The sequence below is a fragment of the Pleurodeles waltl genome, chromosome 3_1 (genome assembly GCF_031143425.1).
Source record: "Pleurodeles waltl isolate 20211129_DDA chromosome 3_1, aPleWal1.hap1.20221129, whole genome shotgun sequence".
Classification (NCBI taxonomy): domain Eukaryota; kingdom Metazoa; phylum Chordata; class Amphibia; order Caudata; family Salamandridae; genus Pleurodeles; species Pleurodeles waltl.
This window is the reverse complement of record NC_090440.1, coordinates 757,776,122-757,799,334: the sequence shown is the minus strand read 5'-3', so window position 1 is coordinate 757,799,334 and position 23,213 is coordinate 757,776,122. Positions and strand designations below refer to the sequence as shown.

The following is a 23,213-nucleotide window of genomic DNA, read 5'->3' as shown; positions in this document are numbered from 1 at the left end:
AAAGTGGCATTAGGCCCTCTTAAATCTGAGCCTCAGTGCTTTGACATTGTAGACTTGGAAGACTTCCCTCACAATTATCCATTTATCCTTTCATTTAAGGTTAATGTTGATGCTGGCTACTTCCACCAATACAGTCCTACTTTTCACACCCCAGTTCTTCCATTTATGTTTAAAAGTAGAGGGCTATCCCAGATAATCGTAGGCACAAACTTTCTCTAAAATACTTCCCTTCCAACTTCAAGTACCCCTGCTGTAAAAGCAGCTTCCTTAACAACATAAACCTTCAATTTAAGTTATTAGTTGTCAAGTGAGTTGACCAGTAGTATGTCTCCCATTGGTACGAAGAAAACTTTGCATCCTTTGACCAAACTTGCACAAAAAATGTCATCAAATTCCAATGGGAATGATTACGTGGTCCGAACACCCCCTTATAATTGCTAACTTTACCAAAACTCTGAATTGGAAAACAATATTAAATTATGGGAAGAATTCATTTGTAAACATATGGAATTACATTTGTTACCTATTGTCCTCTTGCCTCCTCAGTTTTTAGATATCAGTCATAATGGGTCATTCTTTGGGCAGCTACAATGCATCCACTCCTTGCATGAAAATGGAAAAGATATGACAACACACTAGCAACTGGGTAGTAATAAACACAACCTTTGTTAGGAATAAAGACAAAACTCACAAAATAAAACTATGCCTGACACTTTGGTGGCTTGGCAAAAAAGTGGCCAGGCTTAGAGGCAATGTGTGAAGTATTTATGCAGCACTTAAACAGTAATAAAGTGAAAACACAGCACAAGAAAAATCCCAAACCAATTTATAAAACTATGTAACTGAAAACAGCATCCAGAAGCACAAAGCACCAATTGGGGTCATCTGGTGGTGCTGAACTGGGGTAAAGCCAAAATTTCTGACTGACAGTGATGGAGCACTGGTCAGATACATGGACCAGTTTCGTCCCAGTGGAAGTTTACCTTCTGACAGTTGCATGAGAGGAGCCTCGGTCGGAGAGTTGCACTAGCAGTGCAGTCATTGTCAGTAAAACGAGCTGGCATCTGTGTTCACAGTGAAAACCGCTAGAAAGTTGTTGTCAGTGCACCAGCAGTTGGATGCGGGTCTCCTGTTGGTCTCGATGAAATCCACTTGTGTGCCCAAGAAGATGGGACCACCTCTTATTTGTTTCACCTGGAGCCAAGTTCTTGCAGTTTGCAGGTTGGAGGAGCACACTCTTACACCAGCCAAGGCATAGGCAGGTCCAGTTGGTGGGCAGTAGCAGGGAAGGCCTCCGGAAGCTTGTTGTGTCCCTATTGCTCAAACAGGAGGTTAGCCAACTGAACGTTAGAATCAATTCTGGAATCCTGTGTTCAAGTCAAGCAGGTCCAGTATCCTCCTTGAGACAGAAGGCAGTCCTTCTACTGAATCTTCTCAGATCCAGAAGTGTTTTGATGAGATGTTCAAAGGGTGGGCCTTTTATACCCATGCCAGCCTGCATGTGAGACACACTCCCTTTGTCTATCTCTAACTGGGTCTGTTATGTTCTTCCCCTGCCCCTGGGACTGGCCCCAATCTGTCTAGGGTAATAGAGGCACATGGGTCCAGGTGTGTGCTGCATTTCCCAATGACAAGGCAGATAGCTACAGACATTAGAAAGGTGGTGGACACAGCCCTCAGGTGACCCGTTGAAGCTAAGTAAGGACTGAATACAACCCTGAGGCCATCCTGCTCAGGATAGGAACCCGCTTCCCCACACCAGGGAACCTTTGTACCCTGTCTGGAAGGAATACACATCACAACACAGGAAAGCCATTAACCGTCATGTGACCCTGAACACTGGCAGAAAAGCAATTTTGGTTTCAACAGAAAAATGGCAACTTGTTAAAAGTGGCATTTTCAGAACACTAACTTTAAATCCAACTTTACTATTAAAGACATTTTAAATTACATTTCAAATAGGTGGAAGAAGTATTTCTCTATTTGCTCCCAAACTAAAGTTCTCACTGTCTCAAAGTGAAAAACAACTTTTTAAAAACATAAGTACACATATCTTATTTTTAGATAGCATGTACCTTGCCGTACAAGCTTTTAAGGCTAAAGGTATTGAGCATAGATATTACACACAAATTGTTACCTGAACATAACTTAGTAGTCTTCTATATAAATATGAAAAATAAGGAAGAAACTATTTATGAGGCTGAAGATGGCAGTCACGAGCAACACCTTGAAGTATGCTCAGGAGTCCTTCTTTGTGGTGGGGAGTGAAGGAATAATGAATATGATAAAACTGAAATGTTCAGAGCTCCAGGGAAGACAATGAAGTGGTTCACATTTAATAATTAATGGGCTAAACCTTGTGCTCCACTATTTAATGTTTTACTTTCTGTTTCTCCTTATTTATTTTAGAACATTCTAGCTTTATAGTTTCCTTGAACTTGGTAACGTTTTGGGTATTTTTCCTCACCCTCCCACCATTGTGGAACATGCATGTTAATACAACAATACGTTTCATTATTAGACTTCAGGTAAAATCTGAACACATATGCCGCCATTATGTGTTAGCTGGAATTTGTGCAGTCATACCTTGGTACAATGTTATCAGCTGGTATCTCTCCGACAATTGCTGGTCATTATGAAAGAACTGCTCAGACCAATAGTTTCCTGGTGCTTTACAAGGCATTTTTTTCAATCTTGACACAAAGAACAATGACCTTTCCCACCTGCTTTAGTCAGGCAGAACGTGTCAGCAGTAGTGCTGATGGGGGCTTGCAGAATGAGGTGGATGGGGTAGAGGTGCAGGGAATTCTTGTGTCTGCTCCCCTCAAGCTGCAGCAGAGATGGGTGGAAACCAGACACCAGGCAAAGCATTTGACCACAGGACCAGAATGATCAGGGCTACAGGTTTAGGGTGTATAATTTCAGGGCTCGGGCGCAGTTGAAAGTACGACTTGGGGTATTTCAGTCAGGGTTATTGTTCCAGGTGAAATACATACCCCAAATAGCAGCGAGTGCCATAGTTCTATAAATACTTCAAAATAACAAGGAATTCCATAGAATGACTCACAGTTCTTGTGTGATCTTAAATAAAGGAACTGCACTGAGAAAAGCTTTATCAAACAGATTAAACTATGTTTCAACTTACATTTGCACAAATCAGTTTTCAGTCTAATCAGTAAATCTCCCTATCAATACATTGGAAAATTATGCAAGGATGTTGCTTTTCTCTCACAATCGTTGCTATATATGCAGCCCTTTGTTGGCATAATAATGACAAGTATTTGACAAAAAGCATAACAATAATGAATGATCACATGAAACTACGTGATAACTGCTTGCTTGTATTGGATTTCTTATGCAATGTTTGGAAAAAAAAAGTCCCCCCCACTGGGGGTGGGATACAATATTCAGTAAATAAAGTTGACATCTTTATTAGATTTGTCAGAAGAATGTATTATTCTAGCACAATAATTTTATAAGAATAATTAGGAGCTGGGCTATTTTCTGAAAAAGAGAGGCTGTTTATAGTTAGAGATGACTCCTCCATATTCAGTTATTTTAATAAAACCAGCATTGTGAATATCATAACAATTTACAGATTATTTTTAACTTTCATGATGGTTCAAAAGTGTATGGATTTCAAAGATAAAATTTCAGACCCTGGATATAATGGTTGGCCACTCCTTTTCTATTCTGATTGATCAGTAAAATCCAGATAAATCATTGTTGCTGGTGGTCTAATCTATTCTAGACTTAATAACTTTAACAATGTTTGCATTGGAACAGATGTTGATTAAGCCACAATATTTGAAGCAAGATTTTCTTGCCCTAACCCTAGCCTGAAAGTCTTTCAGTTTCTCTCTTCCTCTCTTCCTGTTTGAAATCCCAAAATCCAGATCAGATTATCGGATTAGGACTATTTGGTTAAATAGATGGAATGGAATGGCTAGAGGACATACTTGGTTATAAAGACCTGATTAGGTGGCCCACCAGTGCAGTGGAGGCCTACAATCACCACCACCCACCAATCAAGGAACCACACATTGAATCTAGACTTTTGTAAAACTGAAATGAGAGCTGGCCACCAGTTCATACCAGGGGTTTGTTTCTGAAATTAAAAACATCAATAATCCTGACACATTTGGAGTATTTTATTACTGCATGTGAGTCTACTGTTAAGTATTTCTGCTCTGGTATACCATGCCTTGCATGGTTGTCCTTGGCAAGTAATATATGCATCTAAAAACCTGATATGAAGAGTGCAGGCCTTCTAACACATTGACCGAGATGCCCCTTAATGGATGAGCTACTGCGCTGTAGGCTTCAGACAATGGATCTAGCTGAAGCTCTGCCACTATTAACCTTGTTGTTCATTTACGTTTAAACAGCAGAGTAATCAGGGGCATGTAGGGACTGGGGCCTTCTGGTTTATGATGTAAATCCTCCCTTCTTAACTCTTAATCACACCTTTAGTCTTCAAATCAATCACAAATGTAAAACTGTTGACAGTTAGCGAAAAATGTAACCCTTATGTATGAAATAGTTAAGTTGACTCATGGCATTATTGACAATGGAGTAGTATGCTAGCTGGAATTATGTTGAAGGAGTGGGGATGACCATCGATGCTGTTTGAAAGTTGAATGGAGGGGATAAGGAAAGGGCAGGTGTTAGAAATGAGATATCTACACCCTGTCCAAGTAGGGACCCTCACTCTAGTCAGGTTAAGGGAGATAAACGGCTCAGATAACTCCTGCTCACCCCTTTTGTAGCTTGGCACAAGCAGTCAGGCTCATCTCAGAGGCAATGTGTAAAGTAATTGTACCAACACACACAGTAACACATTGTAAACAGCACAAAAGTACTCCACACCAGTTTAAAAAAATAGCTGATATTTACCTAAATCAAACAAGAACAAAATGACAAAAATCCAACATACAGAAGCAGAGATATGAAGTTTTTAAAGTAAATAGAGTCTTAATCCATATAAATCAATGGATGTGTTGTTGTTTTAGCACAAAGTACCTGGTATGTGTCAAAAATAAAGTTGCAAGTCAAGAGTGCGTCGGAAGAGAAAGCGATGCATTGATTCCTTACTCATAAGTGAGGCTGTGCGTTGATTCTTTCTTTGCCAAGTAAGCAATGCTCTGATTCTTTCCACGTCGGGAAGGAATGCATCGATTTCCGGACAAGCAACCCCTGGTCTGTGCTGTGATGTTGAAGAATTTGACATCCAGCGACGATGCGTGATTTCACCAGCACTGCATCAATTTTCTGCCGCTCAGCTCCGGTGCGTGGATTTTCACTCTGGTTCTGCCAGCTTCTCCTTCCCGTGGCCCAAGGACTGGATGTGGCATCACTGGCAAATCAGGGGCTCTTGGCAAAAGAGCCCAGGTGCTAGCAGATGGAGTTTTCAATGTCCTTGAGACTTCTTGAAAGGAGGCAAGCTCAGTCCAACACCTTGGATAATCTTTTAAAGCAGGATATACAGCAAAGTCCAGTCTTTGTCCTTTTTAAGGCGGAAGCAGCAACTGCAGGCCAATCCAGCAAAACACACACAGCAAAAGGGCAGTACTCCTCCTCAAGCTCTTTAGCTCTTCTCCTTGGCAGAGGCTCCTCTTGATCCAGAAGTGTTCTAAAAGTCTGAGGTTTTGGGTCCACTACTTATACTCATTTCTGCCTTTGAAGTTGGCAAACTTCAAACGAAAGTCTCTGTTGTTCAGAAGATCCTGCCTTACCCAGGCCTGGCTCCAGACACACTTTAGGGGATTGGAAACTGCATTTTGTGAGGACAGACACAGCCGTCAGGTGCAGGTGTCAGTTTCACCTCCCCACTCTAGCCCAGGTGGACTTATCAGGTACACAGGACACACCTCAGCTCCCTTTGTGTCACTGTCTAGAGAGAATTCACAAACTGTCAGTCTGACCCAGACATGGATTCCACAGGCAGACAGAGGCACAGAATGGTTAAGCAAGAAAATGCCCACTTTCTAAAAGTGGCATTTTCAAACACACAATCTAAAAACCAATTCTACCAAAATATGTATTTTTAAATTGTGAGTTCAGAGACCCCAAACTCCAAATCTCTATCTGCTCCCAATAGGAAACTGCACTTAATAGACATTTAAACCTATTGGAGGCATAGGCCTTGCTATAGTGAAAGCCGAATTTGGCAGTATTTGACTATCAGGACACGGACAACACACCAGTACATGTCCTACCTGTTAAATACACTGCACCCTGCCCATGGTGCTACTTAGGGCCTACCTTATGGGTACCTTACATGTAGTAAAAGGGAAGATTTTGGCCTGGCAGGTGGGTACACTTGCAAGGTCAAATTGGCAGTGCAGAGATGCACTCACAGACCCTGCAGTTGCAGGTCTGAAACATTTTTGAAGGGGTACTCGTGTGGGTGGCACAATCAGGGCTGCAGACTGATTAGTAGCATTTGGTTTACAGGCCCTGGGCACATCTAGTGCAGTTTACTAGGGACTTACTAGTAAATCAAATATGCCACAATTTATACAAGGAGCACTAGAACTTTAGCACTGGTCAGCAGTTGTAAAGTGCTCAGAGTGCCAAAAACCAGCAAAAACAAAGTCAAGCACACAGTCAAGCACACAGTCAAAGTAAAGGAAGCAGAGGCAAAAGAAACAGGGGAACCACGCCAAGGATGCTAGGATTACAGTTTTGCTGAGAAAACTGTTCACAATGGCCAAGCGCAATCCAGGAGGAAATTTTGAAATCATTACAAAATATATGATACATTTACTGTGTAATGGCTGTAGAACTCTGTGTACTTTACCCCTGCTAACCAGTGATAACTTGCCTGCGCTTCCCTTTAAACAGGATACATTGTAGATACTCTTAATTGGCATATTTAATTTACCTATAAGCCCCAAGTATATGGCACAAAAGTGAAACCATGGCCTGTAAGATAAATGTCACAAGTGGGCTGCAGGAGCCACTATGCCATCCACCATAGAGCCAGTGCAAACATGATTGTAGGCCTACCATTTGTAGCCTGGCTCCAGTTTTAAACTGTAAATTTGACCTGTCAAAATAACTCCTTTTGACAGGCCTAAACATTCCTTCTAAATAATTATGTCACTCCTAAGAAGGCCATGCTGCCCTTGAGGCAGGATGCATGTTATTTTAAAGTAGGACATGGAAAGGTTTAATGTTTATCATGTCCTTACAGTACACGGGTCCCAAATGCTATTTCTGGTGTAGCAAGGTTGTCTGTTCCATTGAAAGGCACTGGGATACAATATTAAATTTGATGCTATCTTCAGCCAGGAAAGACCTATACAATTAATTACTGGGCTTTTTGAATAATTTTTCAACAGTCAAATTCAATATTGAAGTCAGATTTAACAATAAGTGGAAAAGAGTACTTTTAGAAAGTAACCTTTCCCTGCCTAAAGCCTCTGGAGGACACTTTACATAAACTATGAACAGACAGCAGAATAGCCCCCACAATAGGGTGTGAAAACTGTTCCAAGAGCAGGACAGAGGCCTTGGGTGGGGGAATGTGTATCTGTTGCTCTAGAAGGATGGCCATTTGAGCTACAACCAGGATCTTGAACAATTTTAAAGAAGTCTACCCTGTCACAGACACATTTTAGCTGACATTTGGGGAAGACACTCCTTTAATCCCTAGTCAGGAAGAGACCAATCCCAGCGGGGGAGCCACTGCCCCCAGAACTGGTTTAGATTGACCACCAAGGAGTGATTTCTTTTTTCCCTGGCTGCAACTCTGGGGTGGGCACCCACACACTGCACAGAGAAAGAAGGGTTTTCCCATGTTGGGTTTAGGTAGAGAGAGGTACTGTGGGGTTGTTAGCACCAGGACACAAAATGAAATGCTGCAAAATGGGTAGGGTTGCTTCTTGGAACTTTCACCCCATTGAATAGGAAGGAGTGAGGTGTCACCCCCACCCTCAGGATGGCACTGGGCGTAAATATGGCACTCACATTACCCTCCTCAGAAAACATTCTGGACCTGTGAGAAACAAAAGAGGACAGGGCTTGCTGTCTGTGACCTGGGAAGAACCTAGGAAACTGGACCTGTCCTCCCTTTTGTACACAGGACAAAAAAGTAGACTCTGAGGGTCATAAGACTGCCCTCGTGTTCAATCTACAGGGATACAGCAAGCTACAAGAGGCCTTTTCCTGTAACTGCCAAGCTGGCCAGTCCAAATTGGACCTGCCCTGGACCGTGCTGCTGCCCTCTGTTGAAGTGCATTCTGACCCCCACGTGCTGTCCCTAAGGTCCTGGACCCCTTGCCTAGTGTCCAAGTTTACTCCTCCTAACAAATCCTGAAACCTGGGATTCAGAAATATTTTGGATCCAAAGACCTGGGAACAACCTGCCAGGCTGATCCGACGAAAGTGCTCTGCTGCTGGACTAAGGATTTAGGTTGTGTCCTCTCTGAGTTCTTCCAATTCATCAAGAATTCAAGGAAAAGGCATCCATCCTTGTGGAGCCCTCTTACCTGCAGCCTTGACCTACTGGAAGAACCTAAGCTCCAAAGAACGTGACTAAGGGCCTGATTTAGAGTTTGGTGGATGGGGTTACCCGTCACAAACATGACGGATGATCCATCCCCTGTGTTAATGTAATCGTAATATGACGGACGTGAGAGCTGTCATCTTTGTTATTTTAAAGTAGGACATGTAAAGGTTTAATGTTTATCATGTCCTTACGGTACACGCGTCCCAAATGCTATTTCTGGTGTAGCAAGGTTGTCTGTTCCATTGAAAGGCACTGGGATACAATATTAAATTTGATCCTATCTTCAGCTAGGAAACACCTATAAAATGAATTACTGGGCTTTTTTGAATACTTTTTCAACAGTCAAATTCACTATTGAAGTCAGATTTAAAAATAATTGGAAAAGAGTACTTTTAGAAAGTAACCTTTCCCTACCTAAAGCCTCTGGAGAACACTTTGCATAAACTATGAACAGACAGCAGAATAGCCCCCACAATTGGGTGTGAAAACTGTTCCCAGAGCAGGACAGAGGCCTTGGGTGGGGGAATGTGTATCTGTTGCTCTAGAAGGATGGCCATGTGAGCTACAACCAGGATCTTGAACAATTTTAAAGAAGTCTAACCTGTCACAGACACATTTTAGCTGACATTTGGGGAAGACACTCCTTTATTCCCTAGTCAGGAAGAGACCAATCCCAGCGGGGGAGGCACTGCCCCCAGAACTGGTTTAGATTGACCACCAAAGGAGTGATTTATTTTTTCCCTGGCTGCAACTCTGGGGTGGGCACCCACACACTGCACAGAGAAAGAAGGGTTTTCCCATGTTGGGTTTAGGTAGGGAGAGGTACTGTGGGGTTGTTAGCACCAGGACACAAAATGAAATGCTGCAAAATGGGTAGGGTTGCTTCTTGGAACTTTCACCCCATTGAATAGGAAGGAGTGAGGTGTCACCCCCACCCTCAGGATGGCACTGGGCTTAAATATGGCACTCACATTACCCTCCTCAGAAAACTTTCTGGACCTGTGAGAAACAAAAGAGGACAGGGCTTGCTGTCTGTGACCTGGGAAGAACCTAGGAAACTGGACCTGTCCTCCCTTTTGTACACAGGACAAAAAAGTAGACTCTGAGGCTCATAAGACTGCCCTCGTGTTCAATCTACAGGGATACAACAAGCTACAAGAGGCCTTTTCCTGTAACTGCCAAGCTGGCCAGTCCAAATTGGATCTGCCCTGACCCGTGCTGCTGCCCTCTGTTGAAGTGCATTCTGACCCCCACGTGCTGTCCCTAAGGTCCTGGACCCCTTGCCTAGTGTGAAAGTTTACTCCTCCTAACAAATCCTGAAACCTGGGATTCAGAAATATTTTGGATCCAAAGACCTGGGAACAACCTGCCAAGCTGATCCGACAAAAGTGCTCTGCTGCTGGACTAAGGATTTAGGTTGTGTCCTCTCTGAGTTCTTCTAATTCATCAAGAATTCAAGGAGAAGGCATCCATCCTTGTGGAGCCCTCTTACCTGCAGCCTTGACCTACTGGAAGAACCTAAGCTCCAAAGAACGTGACTAAGGGCCTGATTTAGAGTTTGGTGGATGGGGTTACACGTCACAAACATGACGGATGATCCATCCCCTGTGTTAATGTAATCGTAATATGACGGACGTGAGAGCTGTCATCTTTGTTATTTTAAAGTAGGACATGTAAAGGTTTAATGTTTATCATGTCCTTACGGTACACGGGTCCCAAATGCTATTTCTGGTGTCGCAAGGTTGTCTGTTCCATTGAAAGGCACTGGGATACAATATTAAATTTGATGCTATCTTCAGCTAGGAAACACCTATAAAATTAATTACTGGGCTTTTTGAATAATTTTTCAACAGTCAAATTCACTATTGAAGTCAGATTTAAAAATAATTGGAAAAGAGTACTTTTAGAAAGTAACCTTTCCCTACCTAAAGCCTCTGGAGGACACTTTGCATAAACTATGAACAGACAGCAGAATAGCCCCCACAATTGGGTGTGAAAACTGTTCCCAGAGCAGGACAGAGGTCTTGGGTGGGGGAATGTGTATCTGTTGCTCTAGAAGGATGGCCATGTGAGCTACAACCAGGATCTTGAACAATTGTAAAGAAGTCTACCCTGTCACAGACACATTTTAGCTGACATTTGGGCAAGACACTCCTTTATTCCCTAGTCAGGAAGAGACCAATCCCAGCGGGGAGGCACTGCCCCCAGAACTGGTTTAGATTGACCACCAAGGAGTGATTTCTTTTTACCCTGGCTGCAACTCTGGGGTGGGCACCCACACACTGCACAGGGAAAGAAGGGTTTTCCCATGTTGGGTTTAGGTAGAGAGAGGTACTGTGGGGTTGTTAGCACCAGGACACAAATGAAATGCTGCAAAATGGGTAGGGTTGCTTCTTGGAACTTTCACCCCATTGAATAGGGAGGAGTGAGGTGGCACCCCCACCCTCAGCATGGTACTGGGCATGAATATGGCACTCACATTACCCTCCTCAGAAAACATTCTGGACCTGTGGGAAACAAAAGAGGACAGCGCCTGCTGTCAGTGACCTGGGAAGAACCTAGGAAACTGAACCTGTTCTTCCTTTTGTACACAGGACAAAAAAGTAGACTCTGACGGTCATAAGACTGCCCTTGTGTTCAATCTACAGGGATACAACAAGCTAAAAGAGGCCTTTTCCTGTAACAGCCAAGCTGGCGTTCCAAATTGGACCTGCCCTGGACCGTGCTGCTGCCCTCTGTTGAAGTGCATTCTGACCCCCATGTGCTGCCCCTAAGGTCCTGGACCCCTTGCCTGGTGTCAAAGTTTACTACTCCTAACAAATCCTGAAACCTGGGATTCAGAAATATTTTGGATCCAAAGACCTGGGAACAACCTGCCAAGCTGATCCGACGAAAGTGCTCTGCTGCTGGACTAAGGATTTAGGTTGTGTCCTCTCTGAGGTCTTCCAATTCAGCAAGACTTCAAGGAGAAGGCATCCATCCTTGTGGAGCCCTCTTACCTGCAGCCTTGACCTACTGGAAGAATCTAAGCTCCAAAGAACGTGACTAAGGGCTTGATTTAGAGTTTGGTGGATGGGGTTACCCCGTCACAAACATGACGGATGATCCATCCCCTGTGTTAATGTAATCGTAATATGACGGACGTGAGAGCTGTCATCTTTGTTACAGAGTAACCCCGTTTGCTAAACTCTAAATCAGGTCATAAGTCTGAAAGTAGAAAGCTTTACCAGGCAAAAGTACCAAAAGTATTTGATTGGTGAGGGACCTTCCTTGAGAACAAAATGTAAATTTCTCCTGCGAGGATCTTTTCTGACAAATGCCAATGGCTTCACCAGGACCTTGCCCAGCAGCTATCTGGTGTTGTGGAACTCTCTTTGGCCACAGCCTGCGGCCTTGCCCTGCTGATGATTTTCTACTTCCATTCCAGAAACTAAGGGGGTCATTTAGAGTCTGGCGGTCTTGAGACTGACAGACTCGGTGTGTCCATCGGACTGCTGCGTTAGTGGCAGTCTGATCTGCCACATTTCGACCTCTGCTGAACTGCTGAGGTCAAACTGCCTACATGCCAGGCTGCAGTCAGCCTCCAGCCTGGCGGTCACGGTGGTTGTAATCTGCCAGGGCAGCACCCGGATTACGTGTCCCATTCCGCCAGCCTTTCCATGGCGGTTAACACCGATGTGGAAAAGCTGGCAAAATGGGGGTTTCGGGGGCCCCCTAGGGACCCATGCACTGCCCATGCATTTGGCATGGGAAGTGCAGGGGCCTCCATGCACAGCCCCATCACGCATTTCACTGTCCGAACTATGGGCAGTGAAATGCGCGACGGGTGCTGCACCGCCACATTGGAGCCGGTTCGAATCCGAGCCCGTGTCAATGTTAAGGACCTCTTTACCGCAGGGCCGGTAGCGGAAATACTTTTTCCACCGGTTGGCCCTGCGGTGAAGTCGTGATAGGGCCGGTGGTGTCCTGACAGCACCACCGATCAGGTGGCGGGTTGAGTTTGGCGGGCAGCCGCCACTGCCCGCCAAACTCAGAATGACCCCCTAAGTCCTATGGTAAAACTTCTGACCAGGTAAAACCTGATTTCTGTATCCATTGTGATCAGCATCCAATTGCACCTAGGTTCTGATCTCCGGCAACCATTGAATACAGGTGGAAGCTTATGCTTCCTGGCACTATTCCTATTTAAAACTTAAAAAAATCATATCTCATATTTCCCTTATCAGATTTTATGTCATTTTAGTGATATTTTGTTTATTACATTTAACTCTATTTTTCGAATTCAGGTCAGATTTTTATGTGTTGCATTTCAATTTTATTACTGTTTTAGTACTGCATAAACACTTTACGCATTGCCCTAAGGTAAGCCAGTCTGCCCTGTGCCATTGGTACCAGGGACTTACGCTCAGGTTAATTTACCGACTTTGAAGATTGACCCTGACCTTAATAATAATCCAGTTTCTGACAATGGTTTATGAAGAACCTGATAAAAACTTATTTTTAACTTTTGTTGTCCCAATTTGTGACAAAAGTGGAGAGAAACATATGTTTTCCACTTCCTAAGTTGTAATCACTGTAGCGATAGTGCAAAAAAACTGCTCTGTTTTTCATGATAGTGCAAAACATTTCAGAGATGATACACTTTATTAAGTAAACTTCATTATCAGGCTTTACAAGCTAGTTTAAATGACTATTTGTTTCCCAGCTCCTGGCATCTAGTTACTTTCACTAAGAAATGAGCCCACTTTGTTTCTAATTATTTTGTAACGCTCTAAAATATACTTTAGACAGGAGGCTAAAAAACCTTGTGAATTTAATTGTTTATTTAGTAGAGATGAATGTTAGAGAATTCTGTATGTGTTTTATTTTTTTAATAAGCAATTTAATAATTGTCAGATTAATGTGACTAAAATACCACTAACATTATCATCCTATGTTAACAGAATTTCTTTAAAATTATACATTCATCAGATAGATTTAAACCATTACATTAATAGCACTATAGATTCGCAAAGAAAATTATTTGGTGTTATTTACGAGGGATTATCTATTACCAATAAAACAAGATTGGTGTGTGAAGAGACTGTTTCACGCTCCTCTCTGATATATAAAAACATAATGATAATAATGATAATCTGAATACGAAAAACAACAATATTAATAATACTAACAACAATAAAATACTGCCCCTACAACTAATAATGACACCACCACTACCATTACTAGTGCGATTACTTCGGATAACAATAATACCATGGTGTTGGCAATAATAATAGTAATAGTAACCTTTGTATCCGTAAAACAGTATACCAGACATTATCAATACAAACATGTTTTAATGGCGACTGCAATATCCTGAAAAGCAAAAACAAGCACAATTTTTGAAAAAGTAAAAATAGGAATTCCAAGCAAAGATCTGTATTTTAAGGCCATTGTTTGACCAATAGGCAATATTGACTTTCCAGATTGCGGGTTGGCATCCTGCTTTGAGAACCATTTCCTTGTAGAGACTTTATTTGTATGAATAGCATTTCTTTACTATACAACTATGTATGCAATGGTTGTAGATCCCCTATTTACTTCAACATTATTCCATATGTTTGAAATTATATGGAGGAGAGAGTAAGAGAAAATGGGTGACCTCTCCCCTCTCCAAAAAGGTTTTCCTTTTCCAAAAGACAAATAGTATAGATAAATGTCACACAAACAATATCTAATAATAATTATGGTTTTGTAGAATTTGCCATTTTCTTCATAGAGAAATGAGCTGTGTTAAATTTGGCAATGGAAGTATTTGAAATCATATCTCCTGATTCCAAAGCAGATGCTTATCCACAAGACCATAGATGCACACAGGTTTGTGGTTTGTATCCCTACCTTCAGAAGCACATGTTTTCAGAGTTTGTTTCTGTTTTTTTCCTGCTTTTGAATGTATTCATCCCAAATTGCAAAGCGGTATAGAAGAAGATTACATAGTTCTTTGAAGTTTTCTGAAGCAGTATTTTTTTCAAAGCAGGAAAAAGAAAGTTAAGTGCATATTAAACTTTTTGTTTCATTGTGTGTGAAAAATAACATTGACTAATAATGGGATTTCACACAAGTAGTGAAACAATCATTCTGTAATGGAAAAATAGTCACTAATTATGTAATATAGCATCACTACTCATATTTCACCCTCTCCTTTGCAAGGTCCATATTTGTTACGCATCGCCATGGGCCCATACCCTAGCATTGTATATTGGAGTTTAAATTTCATTTTAATATTAAGATAACATATTATCTAATATTGCAATTAAAACAATTAAATCTAACTAGAAAATTAAGCATACAGAAGATCATAAAACCTAAAAAGCAAAACGTCTGCAAAGCAAATATTTATGCTAAGTGAGCCATTATATATTTATTAAAGAACATCTTTAAATTCAACCTTGGAGTGCTGGATTGTTTCTTAGCTGTCAGCAAGAGGGATCCCCCTCTCTCTCTCTCTCTCTCTCTCTCTCTCTCTCTCTCTTCCTTCCTCCCCCCTTTTGTGATTGAATCCTTTTTGAGTTGTTGGGATGACGAGCTCTGGATGCACTTGCACTCTAGAAGTAGTACAGAAACCTGAGAAGACTGTGAGCAGCATTGCCAGCAAAGCTAAATTGTACTCTCTAGTGAAGAAGGCTAAAGCAGAACAAATATGCTGAAACATGTCTCTAGATACACAGCATTGGCTGTACCAACATTGGTGAATACTAAAGACTTTCCACTCATTGTAGGTGTTATCATGCACCACATTTACCACAATGTAGCTAGACTAATTATGAGTTGGTATGCCAGACAATGTGCTCCTTCCTCCTTTCACGTTTGTGGAACTTCTTACCAAACCTACATATTAAGCCTGTTTGTGTACACTTAAACCTATTACTAACGTAGAATCAAAACATAACTAACAACTGATTAGAACACCGTACAGACAATTTATAATAAAAAATCCAGAATTTCATGAATTTTCAACAGTGTCCTGAAAAAATAGGAAAGGTGGGGGTGGACAGAGAGGGAGATAGAGAGAGAGAATGAAGTTATCTAAAAGATAACCAAGCAGTATGGTCCAGTAGTGTCACTGAGGGGTTCTGCTGACATTATAAATCATGAGACCTAAGCAGAGAGATTTTCAAATACCCAAAAAATTCAGATATACCTGTACAGGATAATATTATACTTTTATCCATTATGCATTTTTATACTATGGGCCTGATTACAACTTTGGAGGAGGTGTTAATCCATCCCAAATGTGACGGCTATACCACCAGCCGTATTACGAGTTCCATAGGATATAATGGACTCGTAATACGGCTGGTGGTATATCCATCACTTTACCGTAACTTTTGGGACGGATTAACACCTCCTCCAAAGTTGTAATCAGGCCCTATATGTTTTTTTGTGGTGATTAGCTTATCAAAAATAGCTGTAAGGCAAAGTTTATAGGCAATATTAAGGGAAATACTGGACTATATTGTTTAATGTATGTAGTATAAAGCACAGAACAGTATTTGATTATGTGCCTTCCACAGTGAAAAGAAAAACATTGTCATGTATGCCCTATCATAAATGCCAGATTCTAAATCTGCTAATTCACTGTTATGATGTAGCAACCGAGGAAACAAATATTGTTTCATATTCTTTCTGAGTTATAAAGGAACTCTTGACTACTCTGCTAGGGCTTCCTTTTAGCCTGTAAGTGTGGTGCTGGTTCTCTGCACCGAGGGAGAGTAGAGAGCAAAGTTCGGGAGGTGAGGGGGATAGAAGGCTCAAAGGGTGCTGGGGTGGGTGGCAAGAGACTATTTTTTTGTCTTTGGAAGGGGAGACATGTCATGAATAGCTCCTTCATTACCCCTCTGCCCATGTGTAGCAGTTGAAAGCAGGGGCAGATGATTTTTCGGGCCATATATAACATACAATTATAGAAAGGTAAAACATGAACATATCTATCTATCTATCTATCTATCTATCTATCTATCTATCTATCTATCTATCTATCTATCTATCTATCTATCTATCTATCTATCTATCTATCTATCTATCTATCTATCTATCTATCTATCTATCTATCTATCAAGATAGACAGAAAGATAGATAGATAAGCAGCACAATTATATGTAATGTGTTGTACAATGCACCCTAAGCAGTTGAGCAGTTAGCTGCCAGTCTCAAAGGTCACCACTGAATGGTGATCACCAATATGCAATAAAGCATATTAACTAGCCTTTTTAGTTGCATAAATAGCTGCATTAGCTTTAACAGTAGCCTATACTCATAAACCTAGGCCCTTAACGTATATATATATATGCTGCACCCGCTGCACCGCCACATTGGCATTTCAAGCCAGCGGCAATGTTAAGGCCCTCTTCACCGCAGGGCCGGCGGACAGAAAAACTGTTTCCACCTACCGGCCCAGCGGTGAAGTCGTAATAGGGCCGGAGGTGTCCTGATGGCACTAGCATGCATGACCCTCTCAGTGTGCATGTGAAACAAATGTTTATTCCAATACAATGGAAACAACAGACCGCGTTTCGGCAATAACACAGTTTTTAACCTGTTTGTTCAACCATCTTGCCTGTAAATCCACCACCTATGCACTCTCTTTGTGCTCGACATCACAAACGTTTTCTGTTGAATTCGTATTGATTAAACATTTGTTTAACATGCACGTCGAGTGCCTGGAGTCTTTTTCTGAAATAAGAAGAGACGTGTGTTCATATATATATAGATATGTTGCAGTTGGCTTTTAATCAAACTTTTTATTTAATCCAGTGTTGTCAAAACAAAATAAATACACAGATATCATATTTATGTATATAGCCGACTGACAGTCACCAGTAGGTAGCTATAGTTAAGACTTAATTTCCATAGGAAAAGCATTTTTTGTTTTGCCAAATATTTTGGCGCCACTTGAATCTTCACTAAATTCTCAAAACTAGTACAACAGTCAATTCAGCTGCTGTGCTAAAAGTTTGAGTGATTCGCCAAGCAGGGGCTGAGAAAAATGGTGGATGCCAAAACACTTTTTCCCAATGCTATGTGCATAGGGATTTTTAGACACGACAATAGCCTAAATGATTCACACCAAAGTTGGCAGAAAGGTAGCTTTTGGGCCAGAAGGCGCCTTTTTTTGATTTGTTGTAAATCTGTTCAGTAGTTTTTGAGCTGTTAAAGGAAAAAGAAATAAATATACCTTGGGACGCGGATAATCTGTGCATCCAACCGTTCCTGTGCTGATATCTGATTGGCTGCCAAACAGAAAGTGTTTTGAGACTTAAATTCATCCGAGTCCCAAAAGAAAACATACAAATAAAAAAGGGAGAATGGTAGAAATACCCTTAACCCCAAGTCCTGGTGTTGGGTCACCCTTGTCTCACTACATGAGGATTCATGTTATTGCATATTCCTGTATGAAGACACTCGAGGAACAATCACATTGCCAAAATTACAGAAACACAAGGTCAATGGAGACATTTCTTTGTGGTCCTTTACACAGCTGTAGTGTAGAAGATACACTATACATTTACCCAACAAGGTAGCATTTACTAATTGGACAGTGGAAAGTACTCCAGTTGGGTAGACATTTTATGCAAAACTATGGCCTCTTCCCAGATAAATAAGCAGATTAGGATGCATTCTGGGAATAATGCTCATTTCATAAAAATGAAACCTTAAACCTCCACCTAGGATGCTAATGGGGGTTGGCCAAAGGGCCTGGCTGTTGACCAGGCCCTGCAGCCAACCCATCACACGCACGGCTAATGGCTGTGCATGGCGCTGGGATTGGATGCCTACGGGTGGGTTGGTTGCAGAGCCTGGTCTCAGGCCAGGGCCTGTGGCCAACCCCCGCTGCGGATGGCCAAAGACTGTGTATGGCATGGGGTTGGATGCCTACAGAGGGTTGGCCACATGGCCTGGCCTTTGGCCGTGCATTGTGTGGGGCTAGGTGAATGCGGGGGTGGCAACACATGGGGGAATGGCACAGGGCCTTGCCGCAAGACTTTGACTGGATGCATATAGGGGGTTGGTGGAGGGAGGTAGGCCCACCTCTAAATTGTTCAGAAAACCTACAGCAGGAAATGCCCTACTTCATGCTCTAAACAGTGACCCGGAACAAGTGAAATGTAGTATTTCTTATGGTGAATTAATAAGAGCAAACCACAATTGCAGTAATGAAAGTGACTTTCACAGGGAAATGTCCTGCATGCTGAACAGATTTAGGGAAAGGGGGGTTAGCCTGGATGGATGTTGAAAAGAGCTGTGACCAGGGTATAATCAAAGTCTTGAAATGAAATCCTGTTTGGCCCTAAAAGAACCAAACCTGACAAGGAAAATACTGTACGTTTGATTACCATGTATAATAGTGAGAGTTCACAGGTGAGGTTTTGAACAGAAATCAGAAGTTGTTGAAATGTCACTCTTCTATTGGCAACCTGATTAATTATAGACCCCAGGGGACCGACAGGGAGAGAAAATCTCTAATGGATTTGGTTATGCATGGGGATATCACCACAGTGACAACACAAGGGGAACTGGGGATGGAAGATCTCAGGGGCTTTTATGTTTGTGGAAAATGCAACGCATGTTCCAACCCGTGTAGCCGTAAGGAATTTACAACAGTTCGCAAATCACCAGAGGCAAATTGAACAGTTTATCACATGTGCTACAAATTTCATTGTTTATATATTGGAATGTACGTTATGTGGGTGTGCAATGCATACTATATAAAAGATATCACCAATAGGGATCAACAGTACCTGGTACCTAGACATTTCGAACAAACACATATTAGCAACTGAAAATTGAAGTACTATGGTATAGAGATAGTAGGAATGAACCACAGGGGAGACAGGCTGATACAATTATGCAGGAGAGAATCATGTTCATCATTACACTGGATGTGTCAGCAAATGGTTTAAATGTGGACGAGGAATTGTATATACATTTAGACTAAACCAGTTACTAGAGTTTGAGATATAACAGTGTTGCCCTTACTTTCAAAAGTGTTTCTGATTTTAAAGCGATTCAGAGGGAATGATTTTAATCTATGTTCTTTCTCTTTTATTTTGTCTTCCTTAGGAGGAGTGGAAGGGACTCTCTGAACCTTGACGGGTCAAGAGAGATTGTTCTGGCTGAGGCACCCTACCCAGCTCTTCTGCTGACCATGATCATCCAAGTGGTTTGCTTGTATTTTCTGAAATAATTTTGTTTATATTTGTTTTTTCACAGTTGTTTAGTAAATACACTGTGTGACTTAGATTGAGGGTTGCCCACTTGGGATTAATAAAGATGTAACAGTATTTGGAGTCCAGTACACTCTGTATGTGTAGACCTCTTCAGTAAAATAACTCATTTGAGATGTATAACAAAGAAGTGAGCTGGGGTTTGGATATTATTTTTACAGAGACCAAGAGCTTAACCCTATGTACACTGGGGTTGCATTGATGAAGTGATTTATAAAGCATTACCATCAGTATTACCTCACTTGCACCAAATGTCCTAAATCTGATTCAAACATATTGAATCTTTTCATATGAATTTTAGTATTTTTCACTTATGTTACCTTATCAGGGACATGCATCTGGTATATTACTTGGCTTGCTGTGACTTGTAACCTATTGTTCTATTTGTACTCCACTCCAATATGGCTTCCAGGATACTAGAGTAAACTATTTTTTTTATAAATGTTTGCATTTGCATGTCATATAGCCCACTTGGGCATTTCTATATGAGTATTTATATAAATGTATATATTTATATAAGTTTATTTGTGTTACTTTAGTATAACTACATGGGTATTCCAATTATTGGGACTGTGTGAAACTTAAAGTATTGCCTGTACTCCACTTTAAGATGGCCAAAATGTACATAGAAACTACCAATGGCTCTCAATCAGAGACCTTTTTTGTCACAGTGATTGTTTTAAATGGTTGCTCTGAAGTTGAACATGTTAGCGTGATCAAGGCCGGTGAGCAGAGAAGCGTTGCATGAGTAGGTGTCAGTTGCACAAATAAAGATTTGAATGAGTGTGTGTTATACATATGTGTAGCTATCGGCAAAGACAGTCTGTATATACACATATACATATATATATATATATATATATATATATATATATATATATATATATATATATATATATACACAAATATATATATATATAGTTAGGTGACAATGTAATTGACAATGTAATGTTTTAAGCTAAAAAACCATTTAAATTCACCAGTTATACGTTTCTCAAGAAACTATAACTCTTGCCCTAGAGAAATAATAACTTGCGTCCTCATCATACACAGTGTTGTCATCAATGTTGGCAGTTCTGTTGTCATCAGCAATGTTATCAATGATATCACTGAACCTGTGTGGTCTGAACCCATCATGAGAGTTAGAATATGTTGAAGTCATAAGCAGTGAGTAGCTAGGTGAATAAGTGATGAACTTCAGTGTTTTTTTTTTTGTTTAAAGTGTTATGTTGTCACTGATTTTTTGAACTAACTGCAAAGTTATTTCAATCTTTGGTTTTGTTCGGTGAATTTCTTAGGTGTTGTTTGACTTTTTTGCTAATGCAGGATCATCCCCAATCTTTTTGCCTCCTGCCTCCTATTTTTTCTGACCTGTTGCTGTTGGCTTTTGAACTCTGAACACTTTACCACTGCTAACAAGTGCTAAAGTGCATATGCTCTCTGTGTAAATTGTAATGTTGATTGGTTTATTCATGATTGCCATATTTGATTTACTAGTAAGTCCCTCGTAAGGTGCACTAGAGGTGCCAGGGCCTGTAAATCAAATGCTACTAGTGGGCCTGCAGCACTGGTTGTGCCACTCACATAAGTAGGTCTGTAATCATGTCTCAGACCTGCCACTGTAGTGCCTGTGTGTGCAGTTTTAAATGTAAATTCGACGTGGCAAGTGTACCCACTTGCCAGGCCCAAATCTTCCCTTTTCTTACATGTAAGGCACCCCTAAGGTAGGCCCTAGGTAGCCCCAAGGGCAGGGTGCAGTGTATGGTTAAGGTAGGACATATAGGCCCTCATTCCGAGTTTGGCTGGCGGCGGTAGCCGCCAGCCAAACGGGAACCGCCACTTGGCCGCTCTGCAGTCAAAAGACCGCGGAGGCCATTCTGGCTTTCCCTCTGGGCCGGCCAAAGGAGCTGCAGGGGTGCGACTGGTGCAGTTGCACCCGTCGCGATTTTCACTGTCTGCAATGCAGACAGTGAAAATCTTTCTGGGGCCCTGGTAGGCCCCACGACACCCGTTCCCGCCATCCGGGTTCTGGCGGTGAAAACCGCCAGAAACAGGCTGGCGGGAAGGGGGTCGGAATCCCCATGGCGGCGCTGCAAGCAGCGCCGCCATGGAGGATTCTCCCAGTCGGGGGAAATCCGTCGGGAAACCGCCGGACCCGGCTGGGCGACCGCGGCTTCACAGCCGCGGTCGGAATACATAAGGAAGCACCGCCAGCCTGTTGGCGGTGCTTCCGTGGTCGTCGACCCTGGCGGTCGATGACCGCCAGGGTCAGAATGACCCCCATAGTAATGTGTGTTATATGTCCTGGCAGTGAAATATTGCTAAATTTGTTTTTTACTGTTGCAAGGCATGTCCCTCTCATAGGTTAACATGGGAGCTACCTTTAAATCTGATTAAAGTGTAGATTCCCTTTGGGAGCGAATGGACATGTGGAGTTTGGGGTCTCTGAGCTCACAATTTAAAAATACATATTTGAGTAAAGTTGATTTTAAGATTGTGCGTTCGAAAATGTCACTTTTAGAAAGTGAGCATTTTCTTGCTTATACCATTTCTGGGACTCTGCCTGTTTGTGGATTCTCTGTCTGGGTCAGTTTGACAGTTGGGTTGGTTGCACCTCACACTAGACAGTGACACAAAAGGAGCTGGGGTGTAGTCTGCATTTCCTGATGAGCCATCTGTGATAGGAGGGAGGGGAGGAGTGGTCACTTACACCTGAAAGGGCTGTGCCTGTCCTCACACAATGCAGTCTCCGACCCCCTGGTGAGTGTCTGGGGCCTGGACTGGGCAAGACAGGATTTCCCATTCAATAGAGACTTTACTTTGAAGTAGGCCTACTTCAAAGGGGGAATTGGGTATAAGAAGGGCACCCAAAACCACAGACTTTAGAACACTTCTGGAAACAAGAGGAACCTCTGCCTGGAGAAGAGCTGAAGAGCTGAGAAGTGCTGCCCTGCCTGTGACTGTGCTTTGTGGAGCTATCCTGCAGTTGCTGCTTCTCCCAGAGTAAGAGGGCAAAGACTGGACTTTGTGTGCCTTCCATCTTGTGAAGAAATGTCCAAGGGCTTGATTTAGAGTTTACCTCCTGTTGTTTGAACTCTCAGGGACAGCAAAGACTTCTCTCTGCCAGCACCTTGAGTGTCTGGAGAGACTCCTGCTCTGACAAGTGGTTCCCTATCCAGTCCCTGGGCCCTTAAATGGAAAGCTGGTGGAAATTCAAGGAAATCGACTTCGGACGACTTCGGACCGACGCAGCTGCTGAATCCGGTGATGCCGCCTGCAACCGACTCCGTGATCTTCGCTGGAACGCAACGACCTTCATAGGCCTGATGCTGCTGCAGCTCCGCTGAAGTCCGTGACTCAGTGGAAATCGCTGCACAACATCGTGACCGACGCCGCTCGAAGTGCGCGTATTCAACGTTTCACACAGACGCCAC

General features: G+C 42.2%; 1 protein-coding gene across 2 annotated transcripts in view; it reads right to left on the bottom strand.

The window, feature by feature from the left end:
• The window catches only part of SYT9 (synaptotagmin 9), an 893,131-nt gene that overhangs the window by 5,728 nt on the left and 864,190 nt on the right, over positions 1 to 23,213 (bottom strand). The window contains exon 7 of one of the 2 annotated variants that reach the window (XM_069223540.1): positions 14,393 to 14,505. The exons of the other annotated variant lie outside the window; for it this stretch is intronic. Coding sequence (XP_069079641.1) covers positions 14,395 to 14,505 — 111 coding nt within the window. The 3' untranslated portion in view covers positions 14,393 to 14,394. The remainder of the gene's footprint in view (positions 1 to 14,392; positions 14,506 to 23,213) is intronic. 2 annotated transcript variants of the gene reach the window in all.